This window comes from Penicillium canariense, assembly GCF_028826845.1.
Source record: "Penicillium canariense strain IBT 26290 chromosome Unknown utg000003l_segment0_segment0, whole genome shotgun sequence".
Lineage (NCBI taxonomy): Eukaryota > Fungi > Ascomycota > Eurotiomycetes > Eurotiales > Aspergillaceae > Penicillium > Penicillium canariense.
Genome location: NW_026622730.1, coordinates 3,560,617 through 3,582,457, shown reverse-complemented (window position 1 = coordinate 3,582,457; position 21,841 = coordinate 3,560,617). Strand labels below are relative to the sequence as shown.

Sequence of the window (21,841 nt, the reverse complement as noted above, 5' to 3'; positions counted from 1 at the left end):
GTCGGTCTTCGTCCATTCAAAGCTCCTTCTTCTCATTCCTCGCTCTTCTTTCTTTTTTTTCTTCTGGAAGCTACGCTACTCCAAGCGAGAGAACACGACCTTCTACGCTTATCGTCCTCGACGCCTCCTCAACCCCATCTTCCTCATCTCCCAATCTCCCTATCCTTCCACCAACGCCGCCCCTCCCCTCCCTCTCGTTTCCCGCTTCCCTCCCACCATACCTCAACAGCTCGCTATCCCTTCCTATTGGGCTCTGAGGCCCCCTTCCCCTCGATCGAGTCCTGGCTCTTCCCTTTCGCGACAACACAGCCTCATGAAGTTTTCGCTTCCGCTCTCTATTCTCCTCTCCCACGATCTCCCTTACCGTTTCATCTGCCCGATCTCCGGCCACGCCTCCGACGAAAGCTAGCTCAGCTCCGTCGATCGACTCGTCAACACATCAGCGCAACTCGACCTGGTGCCCAATGGGTCGTGATCACGGATAAATCTCTCGCTCGCAATGAGCCCTCCTTCTCCCAAGAAGAAAATCGGCGGCAATGCTTCTGGGCCACGACAAATCCGCTTTGTCGCTACCGACGGCCAACCCCAAACCAAGCGCCGCCGGGTCAACGCGGCGTACGTGCACAGCGCACTTTCCGGCTTCACAAGGAGAATGCGGTGATGCTAACAAGTACTTTTGCTTTTTCTAGCTGTTTAACATGCCGCCGGCGCAAGATTCGATGTTCGGGAGAACAACCAGGTAGGAGGGACACGAACAGATGCATACCCAACCTGTGAACCCTTAACTCACGTCCCTGCGACAGTCTGCAAGACATGCTCTGACTATAAGCATGTCTGCCTCGGCTACACTGATTCTACTGCTCACTTGCGATCCCAATCCGACTCCGCGTCCCGCATCCCAGCGACCCTTCCCCTCGCCGGCTCCAAAGAAGCCAGCCAGCGGGTCGCAAGGGCGGTCGAGAGCTGTTCCCCGGAGCCCCCACCGACATCCCCCCCCAGAGTCAACCCCGACAAGTCCCCGCAAGTACCGAAACCGCCAGAAATCAAAACTGGTTCCTCAAAAGATAATGCCTCGGCGCGCGTACACAAAGAGTCGGATCCGCAAGCGGCGGGTGATAGTCCAGAAAGCTGTGAGTTTGGGTAGCTGCGCGGATGCGCCCGGCACCATGAGGCTGACTTTCTTGACTCTCGCGCAGGTCGTACCTCCGTGAGCTCCAGCAACCGCACCCATGTCCCGTATTTTAGATATTTTGGCCCGACTGCCATCGTGCCGGGTTTCAAACAAATGGTTCGGACATTCTCGCTAGTCCAGCGCCGATGACATGTGTCTAACCCACTTTCTAGGTTGTCCAAGTTCGAGGTTCACGCAAAAGCAACCCTTCCTTGTCATCAGGTTCGTCGCTTTGCTATGCGCATAGCCGCATGCTATGATATCGGCATACTCGCTAATTCTAGTGGATTCTCCAGATTCACTCTCCCCACTACGAAGCCCTAGGCCATTCGATGCTCCAGTCAGCCTTCCAGCTCCTACGGCAGACATGCGTGACAGTCGCGACGCCAATACGATCCCATTTTACGACCGTGACGATGCTCTACCTGTTTCAAATCTCGTTTCTCATCTATGCGATTTGTTCTTTGCACACCTTGGCTGCAATTTTCCTTTCCTCCAGCGGGAGCGCTTTCTGCACGATCTCAAGGACAAGAAGGTCGATACTATGTTGGTGGATGCGGTCTGTTCTCTGGCAGCCAGGTTCTCCCCCCACCCGATACTCGGTCCTCCTCAAGCGCCGCCTATTGATCGCTCACAACCGCCTGCTGATATCAACCTGTGGGACCGTGGGTTGCCATTTGCCCACCGCGCGATGAGTACGCTTGTCGATTCACTATCATGCCCAACTCTATCTGCGGTTCAGGCCTGCCTTTTGTTGGCGTATGAGCAGTTCGGATCCAACCATGATAGCGGACTCTGGATGTACCTCGGTATATCCATTCGCATGGCACAAGATCTCGGCCTGCAAAAACTGCAGGGTTTGAAGCACAACTATGGCCAAAAAGGCGTGACGCCGAGTGAAGTTATGACCGGACAAGCTGGAAAGCTTCGAGAGGATCAGTACGATGATCTAGATATGTACCAGAGCCCCAAAACGATTCCGCCTGTAATTGATACTGAGCGCGCTCGAGAGCGTGAGCGAGTCGATTCGTTCTGGAGCATCTTCTTTCTCGACCGTGTCATTTCTTCGGGGACAGGTCGGCCCGTTACGCTACGCGATGAAGATATTGAGCTTTGCTTCCCCCTTCAATCTGAGTCACAACTGCCAAATGGTTGGCCCGCACCGTTCCCGCCTCTTATTCGGATCATTCATCTTTATGGAAGAGTGACCGACCTGATCAATGGCATCCAAGACGTCAATCACGTCACGTCGGACACACTCAAGAGATTGGCTGGCATGGAAAGCGATCTGACTGGCATCTACCAGCGGCTGTCGCCCAAGCTTTATTTCAACGCGGCTAACTTCCAGGCGTATGTGAAGGCTAAAGAAGGGACCAACTTCATACTCCTACACTTTGTAAGTACCCCCAATCTTCGCCACCTAGCCTTGGTCCAATCCTTTTCTAATTGGTGATAGTGGTTTCATACTCTCATCGTGCTTCTCCATCAGCCCACTCTTCTAAACTCCTTCGGTGGCACAATACAGCATCTTTATCCCAACAGCCGTGAACTTTCGATGTCCTCTGCCAAGACAATCGCTGATATTCTCTCATTCTCGGAACTAGTCGATGGGAAGAGCTTCATCGGTAATCCGTTCACCAGTCAACCGATGTACATCGCAGCATGTGCGTTTTTGATGGAGAGCACATACTATTCGTCACCATCGTCAAGATCCGCTTCGCCTCCGCCCCAACCGTTGTTAGCCAGCCAATCTAGTGGTTTCGTGATGCCTACGATGGAGTCGTCAAATGACCCTGAACGAAAGTCTACTGCTAAGCATATTCTTCTTGCCTCTGCTGCCAAAGAGAACTATCAGCGCTGCTACAAGGCGCTAAAGGCGCTGGACGCGTATTGGGAGGGCACAAGGTACATCTTAACAGTTTTGGACCAGAAGGCCAAGGGAATTGTCGATCCGCTTCTTTATACTGCCGAGGACATGGAAAACACAGCAGAGCTCTCTCCAGTGCAAACATTTGGGTCTGCCGGTTGGCATGGAGGCAACCCTGCGGATCCAGCGCAGGGCACCGGAAGAACTCCGGGAGAGGCGGACATCCCGCCCGATGGAAAGTGGTCTCCAAAGATTGACCCCAGTCAAGGTAAGCATTATGGGCGTTTTTGCATCTGCTGAGAGGCAATCTGCTTATACCCTGTGCCTGGTTTACAGCTATCGGATGGGCCCTCACTGGAGCCACCAACTCTTCGCAACCCAACCTGAGCTTACTTTATCAAATGCCTTCGACCCAGACCGACGCGCTTCCCACAAAACCTTCTCATCCATCGCAGTATAGCCATAGCTACCCATCTATGCCGGTCCCAACGAACACGGCACAGGGCTCAAGCTCTTCCTTCCCCCAGACCGGTACCCCAACCCGCACGCACGATGAAAGCAGGGCATCCTCTCTCGCCGCAGTCAATCCGAAATTCTCTCAGGTTACAGCCCGACAAATCGGTTCTGATTCTCCTTATTTCCTGGGGATGAACTCTCCGTACTCCGGGTCGAGCGCCCGCGCATCGGCAGCAGCAGCTCAATCGACCTACAATGGCCTTTCGGCTGCTCAACCCCCTCCATATACCTACTCGGTATCATCTACAGCGGATCATCATGCAAGCAGCGCTCACTTGGGCCCTAGGGCCGGTCATCTGCATCCCAGCATGAATTTCAACACTGGTGGCGTGATGATCGAGAGCCACGATGTCGACATGAATACCCTGCAACAGCAGGAATCATTTCCCTTCTCCAATGGCGAGATTCTCCCATGGCTCGAATACCTGCCTCAAGACGTTCTCAGCTTCTTTGGGGAGAACCAGAACTTCCCCATGATGAGCCCGGACGATACTACGCCCCGGCCCCCTCAGTAATGTGTTGATCAATGCGTCTATTCCATTCTCGTATATATGTATTTTTCCATTTTTGGCAAATTTTGCATGGTCCTCAGTTCAGCGTCGCCCTATTTTGATCATTTCTCTGGTTGTGGGAATTATTGTACCATCGGCGTCTCATGGATGGAAATATCCCTGTGCACCACATAGATCGCCGGCGGGTGCTTTTGAGTTTTAGTCATTGAATTTTTGGGTAGCGTGAGCCTCTTTGCGTGTTTTGATCCGGTCCCTTTGGAGGAACTTTACGCACTTTGATGGAGAATGTTACAATGTAATATATCATTTCCATGTAATCATTGACAGGTATACTTCGGGATCTACCCAAGCGGAGAGTGGGCGGCGCCCAACGGGCGGTTGCCCGGCGCGACGGAGCGGTGAGCGACAGTCAACACGCGTCCGCTCAGCAAACCGCAGCGCTGGTGATCAGACGAGTGTCTGCACATAAATTCCTGTTGTTTCTTCTCCATTGACTACTCTATGTGGTCTCCATGGCGAGGCTGAACGATGACCATTTCCCCGACGCGGAGGTTCACGCCTCGAACTATATTCTGAGTCCCCAGCCGTGTGCCCCTCCCAGCAAGGAGTTCCTAATTGCTTCCCTCGAGACAGCCCACCTACCTAGTGAGGCCGGATCGACAATCGATGACGGGCAAATGTCTATCCTAAGCTACGAGTACAGTTCATCCGGCTCGTCGACCCGACCCTCGACTAGTGATATATTCGGTCGCGAGATGGATGAAGAACTGGAGCAAATGAAGTCCCGGGCGTCGAGCCGCTCTTCGCTGTCATCAGTTCCGGCCTCCGTCCTAGTGCACCCTCTGGATCAAATAAAACATATACCGGCCATGAGCATGCACGCACGCGGCAATGGGTGTTCGATAGAAGACGACGAAGCAAACTTCGGCGGCTTCGACGGACTGCCGCAATCGATACGCACCATTCGACAACGCGAGGCTGCGTTTCGGAAACCGAGCTCCGTGCGGGCGATGCAGATGCATACAGAGGATGAAGCGGATGACGATGAATTTTTGACTCCACCTAGGCGACGGCCAGGCATGCGATCGCCTGGAACATCGCCGCTTAAACGATCACCGCACTATTCGCCCAAAGCATCCCAAAGCAAACAGAGTGTCAAGAAGGAATATCCGCTTGTGCTGCTACACTGTACACTTCTCGCCCCGTCTCTCCCAGTCCCTGATGCAGCTGAGCTGCGTTACCAGAAAATAGTCGAGGAGGTATTGCCGGTGCAATACTGGAAGCGATGGTGCAGACTGCAAGAGAAGGTTGGCTCCGGAGTACTTCGCGATCGGGGCGTATTGATCTCCCACCCCGAGGATCTATACGACATGCTGGAAGAACGACTGCTGGAAAGTCTTGAACTACAGCGCCCACGTGTGCACCAGGGCCATTTCCTCGGCCATGAGGAGAGCGGCCCGGTTTCGGAGGGTGAGACGTCCGACAGAGGGGAGAGCGAGACAGACGGCGAGCAGGGCAATGAATGCCCCGACTGCGGTGGACATGTTCTGTACCATGATGACAGCAATCGTAAATGGGAGATCAGGGTCTACGCTGCTAATGGCCTCATGCGCGCTGGCGCCTGGGCTGCTGCGTGGAAAGAAATGGAGAAGGTAGATGTGGAGGTTGGACTTTGGCTACCGTCAGACGTACGGCGCGCCTTGGAGAAGCGACTTGCAGAAGAGCGTGCGGCTATGCCTACTGAGGAAACCCACCCCACAATGGCCTTCAACGATGCGGCGAAGCTGGATATAGACCCACGCCGATTGTCTGTCCAGACCCACTCTAGGACATTCAGCGATACTGGGTCCTTCCGAGCTGGCGACCACCCTATTGAGCCCCATTTTGGGGATCGGGGACCTGGCTTCTTGGCGGCCAAGCAAGAGAAGCAGGAACATGAGATTGCCCTCCGGACTCTGTTAATTAACTATGTCCGCGTCTTGGCTGGTGACAGGCGTAATGTCGCGCTGGTCTTCATGAGTATTCTTGTGGTCTTCCTCGCCATTGGATCCGGCCCGCCGCAACAACAGCTCCAAAATGTTCTGCACTCGTTTACTCATGAGACCTTCCAGTCTACTCCAGCACCGAGGGTCAACGTGAATATCAATCCGCCAGCTTTGTCGGTTGCTTCTTCATGCACCGGCTTGGTGGAGAGCACTGTTCCTACCTCGAGCCTGATGGCTTCCATGCCAATTTCCGAATCAGGCATTCCTTTCTTCACTGAGGAGATTGTCTCATCAACGACTGCCGCTGAGGTCGAAACCGAATTTCTCGAACCTGAGCCTTTCCCCGAAGCCACGCCACTAGAGGAACTCCCGGGGGAATCCCAGGAAGAAGTCCACCTTGAGCCGGTCGAGGTAGCAGAAGCAATCCACGTACCAGAAGCACCAATTGAGCCTGCCGAGGAATATCATGAAGCTTGGCCGGAACCTCTCCCTGCCGAGGAGCAATAACTGCATCGCAAATATGATAGCAGGATTTGCCGGGGGAGAGAAACATAACTTTTTTGGGAACAGACCCTTCACGAATGGAATGACACGAGTTGCGACGTCTGCGTTTGAGATTACCTGTTTTTGACTGTGATCTATTTCACATTTTACCTTACCATTTTGGGCGTATATTGATGTTCTTTAGCCAGCTAGTCTCTCGTTCGATGGCAATTTGATAGTTTTGGGTATGATTAATGTATGTATGATAAGAATTAGCGTGTGAGCCATATTATATGTGACATTTTGTGTCCAATTTGTTCTGCAATATCTGCTTCGTGAAATCCCATTTACTCCAACAGCTCAGCCAGGCATGTTTCAATCTAGTACCCTAAAGTTCTCACAGTATATCTGCCCAATCCCCAATCAATCAATCACCTGTGCAGATGTGATGTCTCCAGTACAAACATCGACTGTACCAGAGCATATACTCCGTCATCTCCACCCACCAGATCCCACATTATCGCTTACTAAATCACCACTTCTCCAATCCAGCCACGCCATACATGCAAATCTCAAAATCCCGAATCATTGAGATAGTTCGACGGCACATTCGGCCATTCATCAACACCATCTAGAATTGCCAATGCCATCCCCCCGCTCTGATGAACCTGGATATGACAATGCATCAGGAATGCACCAGGATTCACAACCTGATACCGAATGACCAACCATGTCGGACCAAAAACAGCAACTGGAGTGGGCGTCGTATCTTTGATCGGCGGATTGATCAGATTGAATGAGCCGGGGATAGACTGCACCGCCTCTGCGACAGAAGACCAGCTAAATGTTCCCGAGCCCTGGCCAACGACGAAATGCTTGTTTGAATGTTTGTGAATCGGGTGTGCGGGTTGCACGGGCTGGTCGACTTGGATTACCAGGTCTACCCAGGTGTTGTTGTTTGTGCGAATGAGCAGGTCGCTAGGTATCGCGGTTTCATTGAAGAGCAGTGGTTGCGACTCTTCGAGCTCAAGGTCGAAGCTGCTGTTGCCTAGTGTCCACCGGTACGAGGCGCCGTAGCGACCGATTGTAAGGAAGTAAGTAGCATCGACGTTTGGGGCTGGCGCTATAGCTGGGTAGGGTACGGCTTGTGAGTCATTGAGGAATATAGTATTCGCCGTGGCATTGCCGCCTGTGAGGGTGATCCAGGGGTTGGAGGCTCTGTTGAGCTGGTTCCGAGCTCGGTAGTGCAGAACCGCTGTCGTGTTGAGGATCTGCTGTGGGCTGCCGCTGACCATACGGATTGTATAATTTCCCGCAGTCTGGTTCAGAGGAACTAGGACAGAGTACCTGTTTGCGTTGGGAATGTTGATGGCGTTCACTTGCACGGGCTCGACGTAGCGTCCATCAATGGCGTATACCCACATATCATGTTCATCGATGGAGAATATAAGATGCAGTAGGCCAGCAGCGCTAGTCAGGTCCAAACTAACATATTGGGCATTCGGGTCCACATTTATGATTTGTTGGGGCCCTCGAGAGGGTGTGCAGCCAGAAAACATTGTCGGCAAGAGCGCACTATAGTTATGAGAGAAGTCGCCTTGGGCAGCTGTGAAGTTCGGAGGGAAGCATCTAACCATAGAAATATCTATTAGCATTCCTTCATTACCTAGAAGAAGGACCTCTCGCAAAAGAAAAGAGTACTCACGCTATATCCGTAAGAGATTCATTCCCCAGGGCCGCCTTTTGATTAGGCGTTGTCAAGCTATTGATCTCGTCTTGTGAGAAGCATGTCACTGAACCTTTGCCGTTTATCAGTAAAGCATTTGCACAATATGAGTCAACGCCAGAGGCCTCCTCGACACTCCAAATCTGTTCCGATGTCAGAAGACGCCAATCTGAGATTAACAGTGGGGATGTATTCTTTTCGGCAGTGAGCATAGCCTGGATTTGAGTATTATTGCTGGTAATCAGACTGAATGGCCGTGCCTCAGAACTCGATGGGGTGATGTAGATTGGCCCGTAAAGACCATCTTCAAATTGGCCACGGTGGTGAGCGTGATAGAAGTAAGCACCGTACTGCTTGGCGGTCCAGCGGTAACGGAATGCACGGTTTGCTTGAATTACTCTCTGCGACATTCCGGGAACCCCATCTGACCACGGCGTGCCGATCTGTTCAATGCCTAGCAACCCTCCTATCTTAGTATTCGTTGAACAAGGGCCGAGAACGTCATCCCTACCGTGGAAGTGTACGGTCACGTTGAATGGACAGCTATTATAGACATCAAAGGTGACATCATCGCCTTGGTTCAATCGCAGCCCAGGACCAGGGTATTGTCCATTGGTAAGGATGATTTCCCGCCTCACCCCTGCAACAGTGTAGTTGGCCCAAGTTAGATGGACAGAAAAGTAGACAGTAACGGCAGATGCCCACTCAGTGAAACATAAGAGTAACAGAAGCAAGCGACCCATGACAGTCGTAGTCTCTATTCAAGCTATCAAGGTATAGACTGAATGCTGTGTTGCATCATCTAGACTCATGGGATGCTAACGGCTATATACAGGCCCATGAGACCAAGAAAAGACCTTCAAAAATGAACCATATTCATTCCGGCCAAGATTTCCAATATACGCCCTATGAGTCTCAGCGAAGCCATCATAGAGCAGCGGCTGGTCTGCTTGCGATATCCACGCATGACATCGGATGCAAGAAACTGCTCCCTGATTTGTTAGTCGAGGACCAGGGTTTCTAGCGAAACCCTGCAGAGCATCAGATGGAATGACAGTTCATCCGATCACCTTATAGGTGAATAGTTTAAGCCTAGGATCCTGGATCTTGATGTTGGGATGAAGCCAATCATTAAAGACTCTGTTTCCGTGGCGTCGGCGCGGGATCTCACTCTCACCCGCGGAAACCTCACTTTGGGAAGGGCTCAATTAATGATGACAAAAGGCTCTTCTAGATCTCGGAGGGACAATAGCCCGACGGAGGATCTGGGAGCATGAGGTATTTGGTCCTGCGAAGTGGTGGAGGCTGAGGCGGATGTGCCTCGTGCTGCCCTAGAGGGCCACACCGGTGAACCTCCACCTAGCGCAGATGGTGTGCAAGAGACGAATCAAGCGCTAGAACGAAGAGGTACCTGAGCCAGGGAGCGAGCCTGACTCAGGGATAGCGTGTTCTCGGCACGCTGCGTGTAAGACAGGGATGCAACCGTGATACTGGGTCTGGGACAAAGCAAAGTCGGCCTTGATCAGGATCGGGCGTGAGCCAAGTCAATCAGCAACGCCCAGCACGGAAAGTCGGCAAAGGATTCCATTTCCGAACTGCCCGGGCACTCCCCGTATGTAGGCGATGGGTTAGGTACACAATGATGAGGACGAATTAGAAGCATTGAAAACCCCTTAACGCAGGTTTTAAGCGTCCAGCAGGGGGTGCAGGGAGGGTTCGATTCCAAACACAACTGCCCACCACGAGGATGATCAGTGAAAGGTAAAATAGATATTAAAAAATGAAACACCAATTGATTACGTACTACCATCATAAAGAAATCGGATTATCATACTAAATCCACCAATCGTCCTTTGAATCCATACAAAGAATTTAAACTTTTCCCACTTCAGCTTCAGCTGGCATGCATGATGTAGTTTCCGTCTCAAAAATTAGAAAAACCCAGTATCGTCGCAAAATGCAGGCAGCCCAGGTTGGGCGGCGTCTGACGCAGGATGGTGGCCCTCTTTGGAATGGAGGATGGCAAGAGGATCTGAAGCAGGCACGCCCACGAGAGGAGGAGCCTGCGATGCCGGGTTCAACCACGGCTGCTTCCCCTTGCCCTCATAATCCACAGGTGCATCCAAAGGTAGACTTTCCATATCAGGCGGCGTGAGTTCACTGTAGCTGTCGTTGAGCCTTTGTAGGAACTCCGGATCGAATCCCATCTGCACCAGCGGATCAGGTGGCCCTGCCTCTGCAGGAGCAGAAGACGAGGAGGGGTTGCCAGTGAGACTGCTGCTCCAATCGGAGATGAACGCTGGCACGCCAGCTGATATCATCCCTGAGCTACCAGCATAACTCCCCGACAGACTTCCTTGCCCACTGGGCGCAGCAGAGGAGAAACCGGTGGGGGGGTAGGCGGGGCTTTGTAGACTAGGGCTAGACACGGCTGGACTGGGGAGGGCATCAGGACCTACCGTCCTAGCCAGGATATTGGTTTCCCGGGGAGGCTCGCGCAGGCCGCCGTGGACGGCGAAAGGGGGCTGCAATCCAAGATCAGAGAGTTGAATGCTGTCATTATTGACGACAGTCTCTAGGCCAGTGTCTCGCTTCAGGATTGTCAGCCAGAGCGGATTGTCTGCACAGGTCTGATTCCAAGGGTCGTCATTTCCGTAGATCACTCGACGGGCCTCAGCCTGCAGCATCAGGTCGGTTGGAATAATCCCTTGTGCTGATTGGTTGTGAATATATGCCGTAAGTTCACGTGAAAGGCGCATGTAGCAATTGGCGTCATCCGGGACCTCCAGCTGTGGGGAGATGCCGTCTCCCTGTGCTTGAACAGCGGTCCATGGGTTTGGTGACCTCCACTCATAGTCAATGAGATATGGTGGGACGGCATTCTCTACTCGCTCTTGGATCGAGGGCTCGAAGCCCCAGTCTCCTTGCCATTGAGCCATATTGGCCCCATTCTTGAAGTGGCCGGCGAGGTGGTCCACTCGGTCCTTCCATGTGTGCAACAGAGAGCCACAGAAACCACAACGAGACTTGATCTCGGTGATGCTACTTTGCCATTTCTCCATACACGGTTGGAACTTGGCATTGTGCATCAGGCGCAGATGTTGATTGAGGTGATCCTTCCGGTAAAAGGTCCTCTCCTGAAGGGACTTCTCTTGACAGCTAATGTAATTGTGGGTTTCAAGGTGATCCCTATCCGGGTTGACTGCCGGGCAGAAGACGCAACGAAGTATACCATTCTCCTCTGTTACGCCGCCAAAAGGAGAACAGGTCCACTTGTCCAAGATAAGGTGCATAGATTTTTCATGGCGCTGCCAGTCGTACTTGGCAGCAAATGAATCAGTGCAAAAGGTGCATTGGAAAGGACGAACAGCCTTAGCCTTCTGGAAATTGAAAGTATTGACAGGTACAGAGACTTTGCGGCGACGACGACGTTCTTTGCGATCCATTGAACCAAAGGAAAGGGATGATCGATGGGAAAATGCAGAAGCAAAAGAAAGGTCTGAATGGGATGACCGACTAGTGTCCAGACTACTGGCCGAGGCAGTATATCTTTTATGTTCTGAGCTTGCGTGGCTTGACTCATTGGTACTAGACCCCGGGTGACGGTGCCTCACGTGACCAAGATGGGTCCTGCGCTGACGCGAGGGATCGAATGGAGGATTGGCCAAAGCACGGGTAATATCGCTAATTGTAGCCGGTTCGTTTTCGGGAGGAGAGTATTTCCAACGTTCTAGAGGGGTCATGAGGGCTGGATCTTTGGGATGTTGTGGTTGACCAGGAATGTCAACGGCTCCTGGCACGGGCGAATTAGTGCCAATAAACGGGCGAACTTTGCCGCGTCGTCGGGCGTTTGCCAGCCAGTTCGAAATTTGGGTTCTGGTCAAGCCTGTGTACTGTTTCAACTCGTCTTTTTCCGACTCGTTGGGATATGGGTTCTCGTTGTGATCGCGCAGCCAGCCCTTGAGAATTGAGATAGCCTTGCGGGAGAATCGAGCGCTACTGGAGCGAGATCGTGCATCGGTATCGTCTCCAAAAGTCCCATAAGAGACGGATTTAAGTGCTCTCTTCCCCGTGAGGCTGCCTATAGGAATGTAGGCATTCTCTGACACGGGGTGTAAGGTCTGAAGGAATTTTCCAGGGACTTTGGCGTGGGTGAAACTGCATTCACGATAGAGCGAGATACAACAGGTACAACCGTTCTGCATCACTCCACGTTTGGCAACAAAACAGTCCAGGCCCATTCGTCGACAAAAGTCACAGGGTTCCTGGGCGCGGAACATGGGGTAGACTCCGGTGTCCTGATCGGGGCCGATCGAACCTCCCGCGTACTGTTCGGCCGCCTCCGGGACGGGAGGATTGCCAGGAAAGTCCAACGACTGGTCCTGGAGCAACTTGAATCGGGCATCCCGCTCTTCGGGCTCATCGAATTGAAGATCAACCGAAGCAACATCGTCACTTGGATGGTTCGATTCATGGGCGGACGAGGCACCTTCAAAATCAAAGTACTCCATGATGGGCTGCGCAGCTGGGAAAAGACAGCCGTCAGATTCCAGGAGGAATGGCTGTACGGAGAAAAGCAAGATGAACCAGCCGGGGGAATATGGGATCAAAGTAAGGCCACGATGGGGAGATTGATGATTGAAGAAAGAGTCGGTCTGTGAAGAGGGCGTATCCTTGGTCTGGGGTAGCGGCGAGGACACCGGCGCCGTGGCTTCTGGGTGAATAATCAATCTCGGGTGGAGCCATAGGCGATTCCTGAGTTGCGGTACCACCGGCCATGTGCCACTAAGACGCTAAGACAGCCACTAAGGCCGCTCAGATACGAGGACTGTCGGAAGATGAGGTGTCTTCTACAAGAGACCAGCAGCTCGAGGGCTTGTGCCATCTTGCCACGTCCGATAGGCCATCCGTCATAACGGAATGTAATGAGCATGCCATCCGGAGAAGACCTCGTATCCGCAGCATGGATCAAGATTCGGAAAAGCCGACTGAAGGCCACAACGTCATATTGAGAGTCGGCTTAGACGATACGAACGGCAGGGCCGCAGCGAGTCCGGTGGATGGGGTCGAGGTCCCGGATGATCAGAAAACACTGCACCTGCACGCCCTTCCAATGTCAGCGCCAAGCCTATTCGGGAAAGGCCCGGCGCGGGGCGGGGCGTGGTGCTCGAGTTTGTTTGGTTTGCTCGTAGCCCTGGCAGACCCGTTTGGGTAGTTCTGATTCGAAATCCCCGCGATATCGGAGATCTGTCCTGCCAAGTATAGACTAACTCAGAGGTGCGTTCTTCCTATGTGCTCGGGATGGAGGGGGCGAATGATCAGTTTCCTAATTTCTCAGGATTCTAGAGGAACGGCGGCTCAATATGAATAATGTGATAAGCCAATCGAGAGCAGCTTCGGCCCGAATTTGAAACAACTCTCAGTAGGCTGTCGTACTCTCTTTTGAGTCACACTCCCGACGACCACAGACCTAGACCAATAGTTGCGAGTCTTCTCAAGCACGGAATAGATTCTAGATTAGAACCCCCAAGTAGAGGTCACACCGACACTCTACCGCTACCAGGGATGGAACATTCATCTGAATTTCACGGACACGTGCTGAACTGCCAAGACTTCTTCGAATCGGAGCCCGATAACGCAGACAATCGGCAATGTCCCGAGAAGGATGTCTCCATAACCCCCGATCCTAGCCGCGATTCCAGAATATACTACCAGACACTCGAAAAGCAAAAAATTTTCTACGGGTCGGTGACCTCATTCGAAAACACATACGGAACGACTTAATTCGAATTGACGACGGAAAACCCCTGTACGGTGTATAATATTTCACCAGAGCCCACCAAGAAAGTCCATAATCGCCCGCAACGGAGGCTGATAAGAATCATCAATTGCACATCATGGGGTCTGTTCGGCTATTCTCCAGACACGACTCAGGTTTCCCTAGTGGTAGTTCATATGAACGAAGGACTGATCAAGTCATTAAAAAAGAAGTGTTGTTCTTCCATAGTGTGATGTGAAGTCTTTTGCATCTCGCTGACTTGATTTTTACCTCCCGACTGGTTTGCATAATCTTACCAAGCGACTCGCCTCATCCATATTGAAGATTCCATTTAGCTTCATCAAAGTCATTAAATTTGGCACGGGAGAGCATTTCAATTCAGTCGACTATTTCTAGATCTTCAACTTCTCTCCCTCGTCCTTTGTCCTTCAATTTGCCCCAGTACCGCTCTGCTAGGATCTAGCTAGGTTCTCCGTAGCATTTGTTTTAGGCCAAAATAAATAAGTCGGCACACTGGCGCGTTGATGTTCGCTCCCACTGATCGATCGGCAACAAACGTATACCCTTATCAATAATTGGATATCGCTATCAGCCACGTCGTGCACCGTTTTAGCAGAATCTCACAAATGGCTATACCTTCGTTTACCAAGATAGGTGTCTTACCATAGGTTCTGATGTTCACAGGATAGTAAAAGAGGCTTCTACCAGTCACGAGAAGCTTTTGGGTGGCTGGTAAAGGGAACATGTTTAGAAAGCTACGCATAAAGAATGATATACTCGAAGGTGCTCATGCTATAGATACCCAATTCACCAATATAGATACTACCTCCAGGGATCTTCACACCAGGGTAGTCATTGGATAAAAGTTGAAGTCCGAACAGGGCTTTGATGTCGTAAATTTGCAACCTAAGTGCTCAACGTACATATTATGCTCTGGACTTCCGACCCATACTATAAGTCATGTATAAACAGTTTCTGTCAAGCGTATGTATAAGATGTCACATATATGAGTATCGTAACGGAATAAGCTAAAGCTGACTATGTGATACCGACTCGTTTGCTCGTTGCTAATATACATGGGATGGCGCCGGAATAAGTGATGAACGGCCAATGAGCTACATAAGGGCCAGAGCCATTGTTCGAATTACTGTTTGGACTAGGAAAGTATTCTGATTAACAGCAGCCTAATCAAGTTAGCCATAAATCACATGATGTAACAGTAATGGGATGACTAATTTGCAAATTCAGAATAGGGATCATGATTTCAGCAACTCAGAGACCAGTTTGAAACAATGTAGATTGACATAGTTTCTACACATTCTTTGCAGAAAGGGAAGTGGTCAATCATCACGGAAGCCATATTGTCGTCGGGGTGAATATGTGCAGGAGTATGTAATTCAAGGGTCGAGGGTCAGGGGTTCCGTACCTGGACCAGGTGGAGCGCGTGGCGTTCCCAATAGCGGGGGGCGACGTGTTGGCGGCGAGAACTATGTACCGGATGTAGTATCCTAAAAGCTTGTATTGGCCACCCGTGCCTCGAAGGAACCTTGCTGCAGTTGGGACGAGTTGGGATCCAGAGGAATGGGGCTGTTTTTGCGTGGTTCCGATCGCTGTTTGTTAGTCACGGTCGCAGTGAAGAGAAGAACGAATGGCTTCTGGACTCCCGTCTGGAATGAGCAGAAATTCTCCGAGGATGCTCAAACATTATTGGGGTGAGTTCTCATTGCTTTTTGAAAAGTCTGACGGTTTTGATTATATTTCTGCTAAGTCGCATTAAATACTGATCGCTAGGCAGGCGCTAGGGCATCGGCCCTATCCCTTTTTCCCACCACTCTCAGAATTTTATATGGAGCATGTCGTCATTGATGGGCCGTGCGACGATGACCTATAAGTTATATTACGTGTGTACTTCGTAAAGCTTACTCAATAGAGGTGACAATGGAAAGCCCACGCTTGTGCAAGGTCTTGGCGAGTGAAAACTCTGGTCTTTCCGCGCAGGCACCGATGATCGAGCGCTTGTTTAATTAGGTCTTCCCCTGGTGGACACTAGACCTACTACACTGCCTGCATTCATTCACCTCATATTAAGGCAGAAACATTCTTTTAGTGATGTTGCGCCATGATTAAGCTAACTTGCGTGTTACAGAGGCGTGGATGGTTGCCTTGCCCGAGGCAGCAGTGATTCAGGCTTCCGAATTATTGAAGGGCCTAATCAAGACTGGATATTTAATTATCAAATCCCGTGAATACAAGGCATCTTTTTCAACAGAAAATATTCTCCCTATTTCCCTGCAGACTCTGAATGTTTTTGAACTATACAGGCAGAGGCCTAGATACGAACCAAATATGACTATTACCGAAGTCGGCTGCATGGGCGTTAAGCCTTCACTTGATGTCATCAATGACAGTACGACAGAGGGCCAAATTTTGACCAAGCTATACAAATATGTCGTAACTGCACCTGGAGGACCCCTTCGGGTGTATTGGGGCCTTGAGATTGAAAATCCGTCCTACCTCTGGGCACTGTTTGACTGGAATTCGATTCAAGATCACGAGAATTTTGCTAAAACGTAAGTAGCAGTCTCCTTCGATTCCGGCTCGAATAACATAATAACAAGATCACAGTCTAGGCCAGGAAGCCGCAAAGGAATCGCCAAAAATTCTCACCCATGGCTTATTTACAGAGCACATTACCGCCACACAATCACTACCAGTGGCTCTACAGTCTCCTATAACAGAGGTCATCTTGGCTTATTTTCCCTCGGATATTTCATCGGCTCAGAAAGATGCAGCTATCACAAATCTCAAAAATTCCGAGAAAGATCTTCTGATCTTTCCCGACATTGGGGCTCTGAGCTACGGTTGGGGCGTGGAAAGCGACTTCCCCGTCAGAGATGGACAAGAAAACCAGAGAGCATCAATCCTTATGTCCTTCATTGGACTTGATAGTATTGATGCGCACACCAAATTTAGGAAGACACCGACATTTGAGAAGCTGTTGAGCTTGATCAAGAACATGGAGAAGATCATGAAGCTGGAGTCTCTCTCCGTCAGTTTCCGATCGCTGACCAGGAACACTGAAGAGGAGACTATTGAGGACATGTAAATTCTCTTTTGTAATTCTATCTTTGCTATCAAATTGTCATGGCTATGAATAGCGGCTGATACAATACATTGGTTAGTTAGTTGATATCATTTACCTTGACCCCTCGCAATGAAAAGCGGTATGCAGGCTACCACAACTATATATATCCGCGTATGTAGAGTGTTCCACTTCCTAAAAACGAACTTAGAGCCTCGTCGAGGCCTGCGTGGACTAATTGCCGTTCCCATCGTTAGGCTGCCCTCTTGGCGCGCGACTCCGAAGCCGTTGTGACGTCTTGGCGAAGTCTAGCACGGCCGTGACCGTCCTAGCCCGCGAGACCATGTCTGGTTTACCTTTTTTTTCCTTTGGTTAAGCCTCCTAGTAGGCTCGAGACGGTGCTAAGCGTGTCCCTAACTTCACTCTGTACTTTCCTTCGAATATCCATTAAATCTAGATAGTCCATTCCTCTAGCCGGCTCCTTTGTAATAGGCGAAACCCGATAAAGTAACAAGAGCTCATTAGCACCAGCTCGCGTAGTACTAGCTCGCACATTAAAGATAGCGACTATCTACTTCGACATAAAGGGTTTAAACTCCTCCTTATACCAGACTAGGCTACATATCCAGGTTCTCATATTATACTGTTATCGATATTAGTTATAAAAGGTATAAATCCGTAACGACTTGTAAGAGGTTCTTCACGAAGTATTAACAGATTTCTTCTCTTTCGTCAGTATCTAGAGCACAAAATGTATCGGGGCTATTCTTTCTGCGGGGGCGGAGTCCTAGTACCATCTCCCACGCTAGCCAGACCGCGACGCCATCCAGGACTCGCCCCGACTTGTCCTATGCAGTAGTTTTATGTCCCAAGAGCTTCGGAGTAAAGCTTCTTAACTTCTAGGCAGTAATTTCTTGATAGGCGATTAATTCCTGGGGGCCAAGCTTCATGGCCTGACCAGCTCTTGTATCCTTATTATCTATCTCAGTGCCACGACAGGGGACTTAGAGGTAGATTCGCATAATTGTGTGATCTTTCGGGTCTCGACAGAGCAGTTACCCAGCACTGGATCTGGGTTAAGGGAGACAACCCAGAACCCAGTGCTGGGCCCTGATTTTGGACCCAGACCCGGCTGGGTCCGGGTTCTGCTGGGTCGTGTGGAAGTCTAGTAACGCAACCCAATCAAGTAATGCTAATTATGCTAAATATAGAGGATTCTTTAATTCAGTTTCGGGACCGTGGGGTTAGGAAACTTTTAGAACCCGAAAATTGAAACGAGATCTAGTTACTATAATATCATTAGACGAAAATTGGCTACCTAGGCTATTTAGCATCGTTTGAGCTAGCTATATGAGTATTAAGTATCTTTAATCTATCTATAGGTATAAGTCACCTAAATTTTTCTTTTCCACTGGTCATGGCAGCGTGTGGTCTTGTAAAAAATGTTATCAATCGTTCTGAGAAGAACCCAGGTCAGTTGTATATAGCTAATTAGAGTATATTCAGGAAGATTAGACAAATGAAAGACAGGCAATATGTTCATTCAAGAAGAAAAGAAGTAGTGCCTTTCGCTTAAAGAAGAAGGTGCCAGGCAGTCAAAAGACCGGAGATGGATACGAGCGATCCGGAAAGGAAAGCAGATTGAGAGGCCGAGGCGCCTGTGTAGACTGGCTGGCTTGCACTTGTTGTGAATGAAGCACTAGCGTGAGAAGATGACACCAAGGTGCTGCTTCCAGGCGCAGAGTCGGAGCCGAATTGGGGGCCGGAGCTAGAAACAGGGCTGGAGCTGGATCCACTAGTAGAAACAGAGCCAGCAGCATGAATCGCAGTTCCAGCAACAATGGCCTTAGTAAAAGAGCCGGAGCCAGTGACGGAACCAGAACCGGAGCCGGAGCCAGTAGAGCCGGAGCCGGAGCCAGTGATGGAACCAGAACCAGAGCTGAAGCCACTTGTAGGAGCAGAGCTAGCAGGATAAACTGTAGTTCCAACGGCAGTGGTCTCAGTAACCGCATGAGCAGTTCTCAAAGCATAGGGGCAGTTGGTAACAGTCGAAGCGCACTCGTAGATTGTAAAGACCCGGGTAGAGTAAATAGTCTCAGTGATTGAGTTTCCTCCAAACCCAGAACCAGAACCAGAACCAGAACCAGAACCAGAGCCAGAGCCAGAGCCAGAGCCACGGGTAGTTGCAGAAGAAGAAGTAGCAGTAGCAGTCACAGGGCAGACTGTCGTCGACACAACAATGACCTCAGTGGTGGTATACGTAGTCTTATCGCTTGCTGGGCAATCGGTGACTGTTGACGGACAAGCAGTGATAGTAGCGGTGCGGGTTGAGAGAACGGTCGAAGTGGTAGATCCCGCGCCACCAGACTCACTGGTAGGCTCTGAGTTTGACGTAGCAGTCACAGGGCAAACTGTCGTTGACACAACAATGACCTCAGTGGTGGTATACGTAGTCTTATCGCTTGCTGGGCAATCGGTGACTGTTGATGGGCAAGCGGTGATAGTAGCGGTGCGGGTTGAGAGAATGGTCGAAGTAGTAGATCCCGCGCCACCAGATTCACCTTGGGGTGTATTAGAGCCAGATCCTCCACCAGGAGCAGTGGTCGTGCTAGAGCCGGAGCCTGAGCTGTTTCCACCACCGAGAGTGGAGGTCATGCTGGAGGAAACGCCAGAAGATGAGCCGTTTCCACTGTCAGTGTTGCTAGAAGTGGTAGATGCTGTGGTGGAAGAGGCAGCAGAAGTAGCAGCCACCGACGAGGATACAGCTCTGGTTGAAGATGGTCTAACTCCGACCGAGGATGGGGGAGTTCCGGAGGATGACTGGACAGCGCTGGATGAAGATGTCCTGGTTCTAGTTTTGCATGCCTTAGACGAGGGCCGAACTCTAGTTGAAGATGGTTTAACTCTGGCCGAGGATTTGACAGTGCTGGATGATGGGTTGACTCTGGTTGAAGACGATCCAACTCCGGATGAGGACGACGCTGGTGTGGCTGAGGATGCAATGACTCTGGATGAAGATGATCCAACCAAGGGTGTAGTGGATGCAACTCTGGACGAGAAGACTGAGCTGGGGGTTGGCGTAGGTGTCGAAGATGGAATAGTCGAGTAGGAGGTAGTGCACACCTGGGTTTCTCCTTCGATCTGGAAGTTATCCCATCCCATATACCATGGGTAATCGCGACCGGAACCACAATCTGGAGCTAAGACCAGGGTATGACTGGTCGCTGTGGCTGCAAAGGTCAAGGTATGTGCTGTCCATGTAGTGGATGGGCCGTAGTTAATATAGGCGATTTTGTTGGCGGTGGTATCCAAGTAAACAGAATCCCAGCAATTAGCTAGAGCACCTAGGTACTGAGGTAGGTGGTTCCAATACGTGATCGTATATGTAGAGCCAACTACAAGATTGGAAACCGTTTGAGAAAGGTGAAACTCGTGATTGTAGCCGTACGTTTGGAAGTAATAGGATCCATCTTCGGCTGAGCCTTGGGCGTCTGATGTGCCAACCTGTACGACGCTGTAAGACTCCGCGTAGGAATTGCTGATGGTCCAGTCATCAAGTGATCCGGACTCAAAGCTGGGATTCTGGAAAATTTGGACGTCCGTGCTGGTAGAGCACGAGACAATAGGAACGCTGTTCGCGGATCCGGGGGCGACTTGGCTCAAGAGAGCGAAGAGAGGGAGAATAAATCCGGATGAAGCGAGCATCTTCACCTTCTTATTATCGTCCAAGACGAGCAAGATAATACACGAAAGACTTCGGGAACTCCCAATGAAGGGGAGGAAAGCAAACAAACAAACAAAAAAGAAAAAAAGAGTGTACGACCTCGCGAAGATAGAACGAAGGACTAGGAGAGGTCAAGTGATTTTTTGGGAGGCTTCTGAGATAGTACATAGTTATATGGCGGCGATCCCGAGAATAACTAAAGGGATGAATAAGCGAGGAATTTCCACGCAGCTGGGCCAGCCCCACCTCCCTGCCACATGGCGCAAGGTCGGTTGACCAAGTGAGCCATTAAGCGAGAGGCTATGGTGGTGAACTGGCTTTCCTACTCTGAGGATGGACATTATTGCCGGTGGCAGAGATTTAACAAGTCGAAAGACCCCAAATAAAGACCCCTTGAGGCTATGCGACCCTACTGTGGGGGCCGTATGGCATTGCTCTGTGGAGCCGGAACTACTTAAATCACGCACGAATCCATTTCCAAGGTTCTCAATGAGCTTATCCGACCCGTGGAGGCCGGAGCTGCCGCCACACAATCGATCCTGGGAATTATAGCCGAGCACGAATCTCAAAAACCAGCTGCGAAGCACTCAAGCTGTAGTAGGAACCGGAATGATAAAGTCGCCTCACTTCATTCTCCAAGGGTCCCTTTTGAATGAGAGTATTGGGAAAAGGCGCAAGGATTTGACAGGAAGAAACAGCATGGAAGGCTCGTCCTCAATCTGGCCTATGTTCGCCGATGGCGCCGGTCCCAACAGGAACAGGGAAAGCGCAAGCCCGATGGCGACACTATTGGCGACTAAGTGCTGCGATCGGCTAATATGACTGTTGTTCAGGCTCAGCAACCTGGAAGTGGGGGAGTTCATGCCTGCCAGTGATCGTCATTGTTGCTTAAAAAATCTGGTTTTGATTCAGGTGCCGGTCTTTTTTCTTCATACAAAAGGGGCTCTTAGAGCCAAAAGAAAAACGCCACCAAAAATAACTTGAACATAGGTAAGC

General features: G+C 50.7%; 6 protein-coding genes across 6 annotated transcripts; 3 read left to right on the top strand and 3 right to left on the bottom strand.

The window, feature by feature from the left end:
- Positions 1–499: 499 nt before the first annotated feature.
- N7482_006162 (Zn(II)2Cys6 transcription factor) lies at positions 500–4,069 on the top strand (the record flags this gene model as incomplete). Its single annotated transcript, XM_056688287.1, has 8 exons — positions 500–615; positions 690–739; positions 804–1,130; positions 1,197–1,288; positions 1,345–1,393; positions 1,456–2,567; positions 2,628–3,306; positions 3,375–4,069. The coding sequence occupies 8 exons, from the start codon at positions 500–502 to the stop codon at positions 4,067–4,069; spliced, it is 3,120 nt and encodes a 1,039-aa protein (XP_056543842.1).
- Positions 4,070–4,578: 509 nt separating this feature from the next.
- N7482_006161 (uncharacterized protein) lies at positions 4,579–6,558 on the top strand (the record flags this gene model as incomplete). The annotated part of the gene is made up of 1 exon (XM_056688286.1): positions 4,579–6,558. The coding sequence occupies one exon, from the start codon at positions 4,579–4,581 to the stop codon at positions 6,556–6,558; it is 1,980 nt and encodes a 659-aa protein (XP_056543841.1).
- Positions 6,559–7,106: 548 nt separating this feature from the next.
- Positions 7,107–9,003, bottom strand: N7482_006160 (Laccase abr2; the record flags this gene model as incomplete). The annotated part of the gene is made up of 2 exons (XM_056688285.1): positions 7,107–8,163; positions 8,240–9,003. The coding sequence occupies 2 exons, from the start codon at positions 9,001–9,003 to the stop codon at positions 7,107–7,109; spliced, it is 1,821 nt and encodes a 606-aa protein (XP_056543840.1).
- A 1,188-nt stretch (positions 9,004–10,191) lies between these two features.
- Positions 10,192–12,771, bottom strand: N7482_006159 (putative homeobox and C2H2 transcription factor; the record flags this gene model as incomplete). Its single annotated transcript, XM_056688284.1, has 1 exon — positions 10,192–12,771. The coding sequence occupies one exon, from the start codon at positions 12,769–12,771 to the stop codon at positions 10,192–10,194; it is 2,580 nt and encodes an 859-aa protein (XP_056543839.1).
- Positions 12,772–16,385: 3,614 nt separating this feature from the next.
- Positions 16,386–17,145, top strand: N7482_006158 (uncharacterized protein; the record flags this gene model as incomplete). The annotated part of the gene is made up of 2 exons (XM_056688283.1): positions 16,386–16,609; positions 16,665–17,145. The coding sequence occupies 2 exons, from the start codon at positions 16,386–16,388 to the stop codon at positions 17,143–17,145; spliced, it is 705 nt and encodes a 234-aa protein (XP_056543838.1).
- Positions 17,146–18,693: 1,548 nt separating this feature from the next.
- On the bottom strand, positions 18,694–20,826 carry N7482_006157 (uncharacterized protein; the record flags this gene model as incomplete). Its single annotated transcript, XM_056688282.1, has 1 exon — positions 18,694–20,826. The coding sequence occupies one exon, from the start codon at positions 20,824–20,826 to the stop codon at positions 18,694–18,696; it is 2,133 nt and encodes a 710-aa protein (XP_056543837.1).
- Between the last annotated feature and the right edge of the window lie 1,015 nt (positions 20,827–21,841).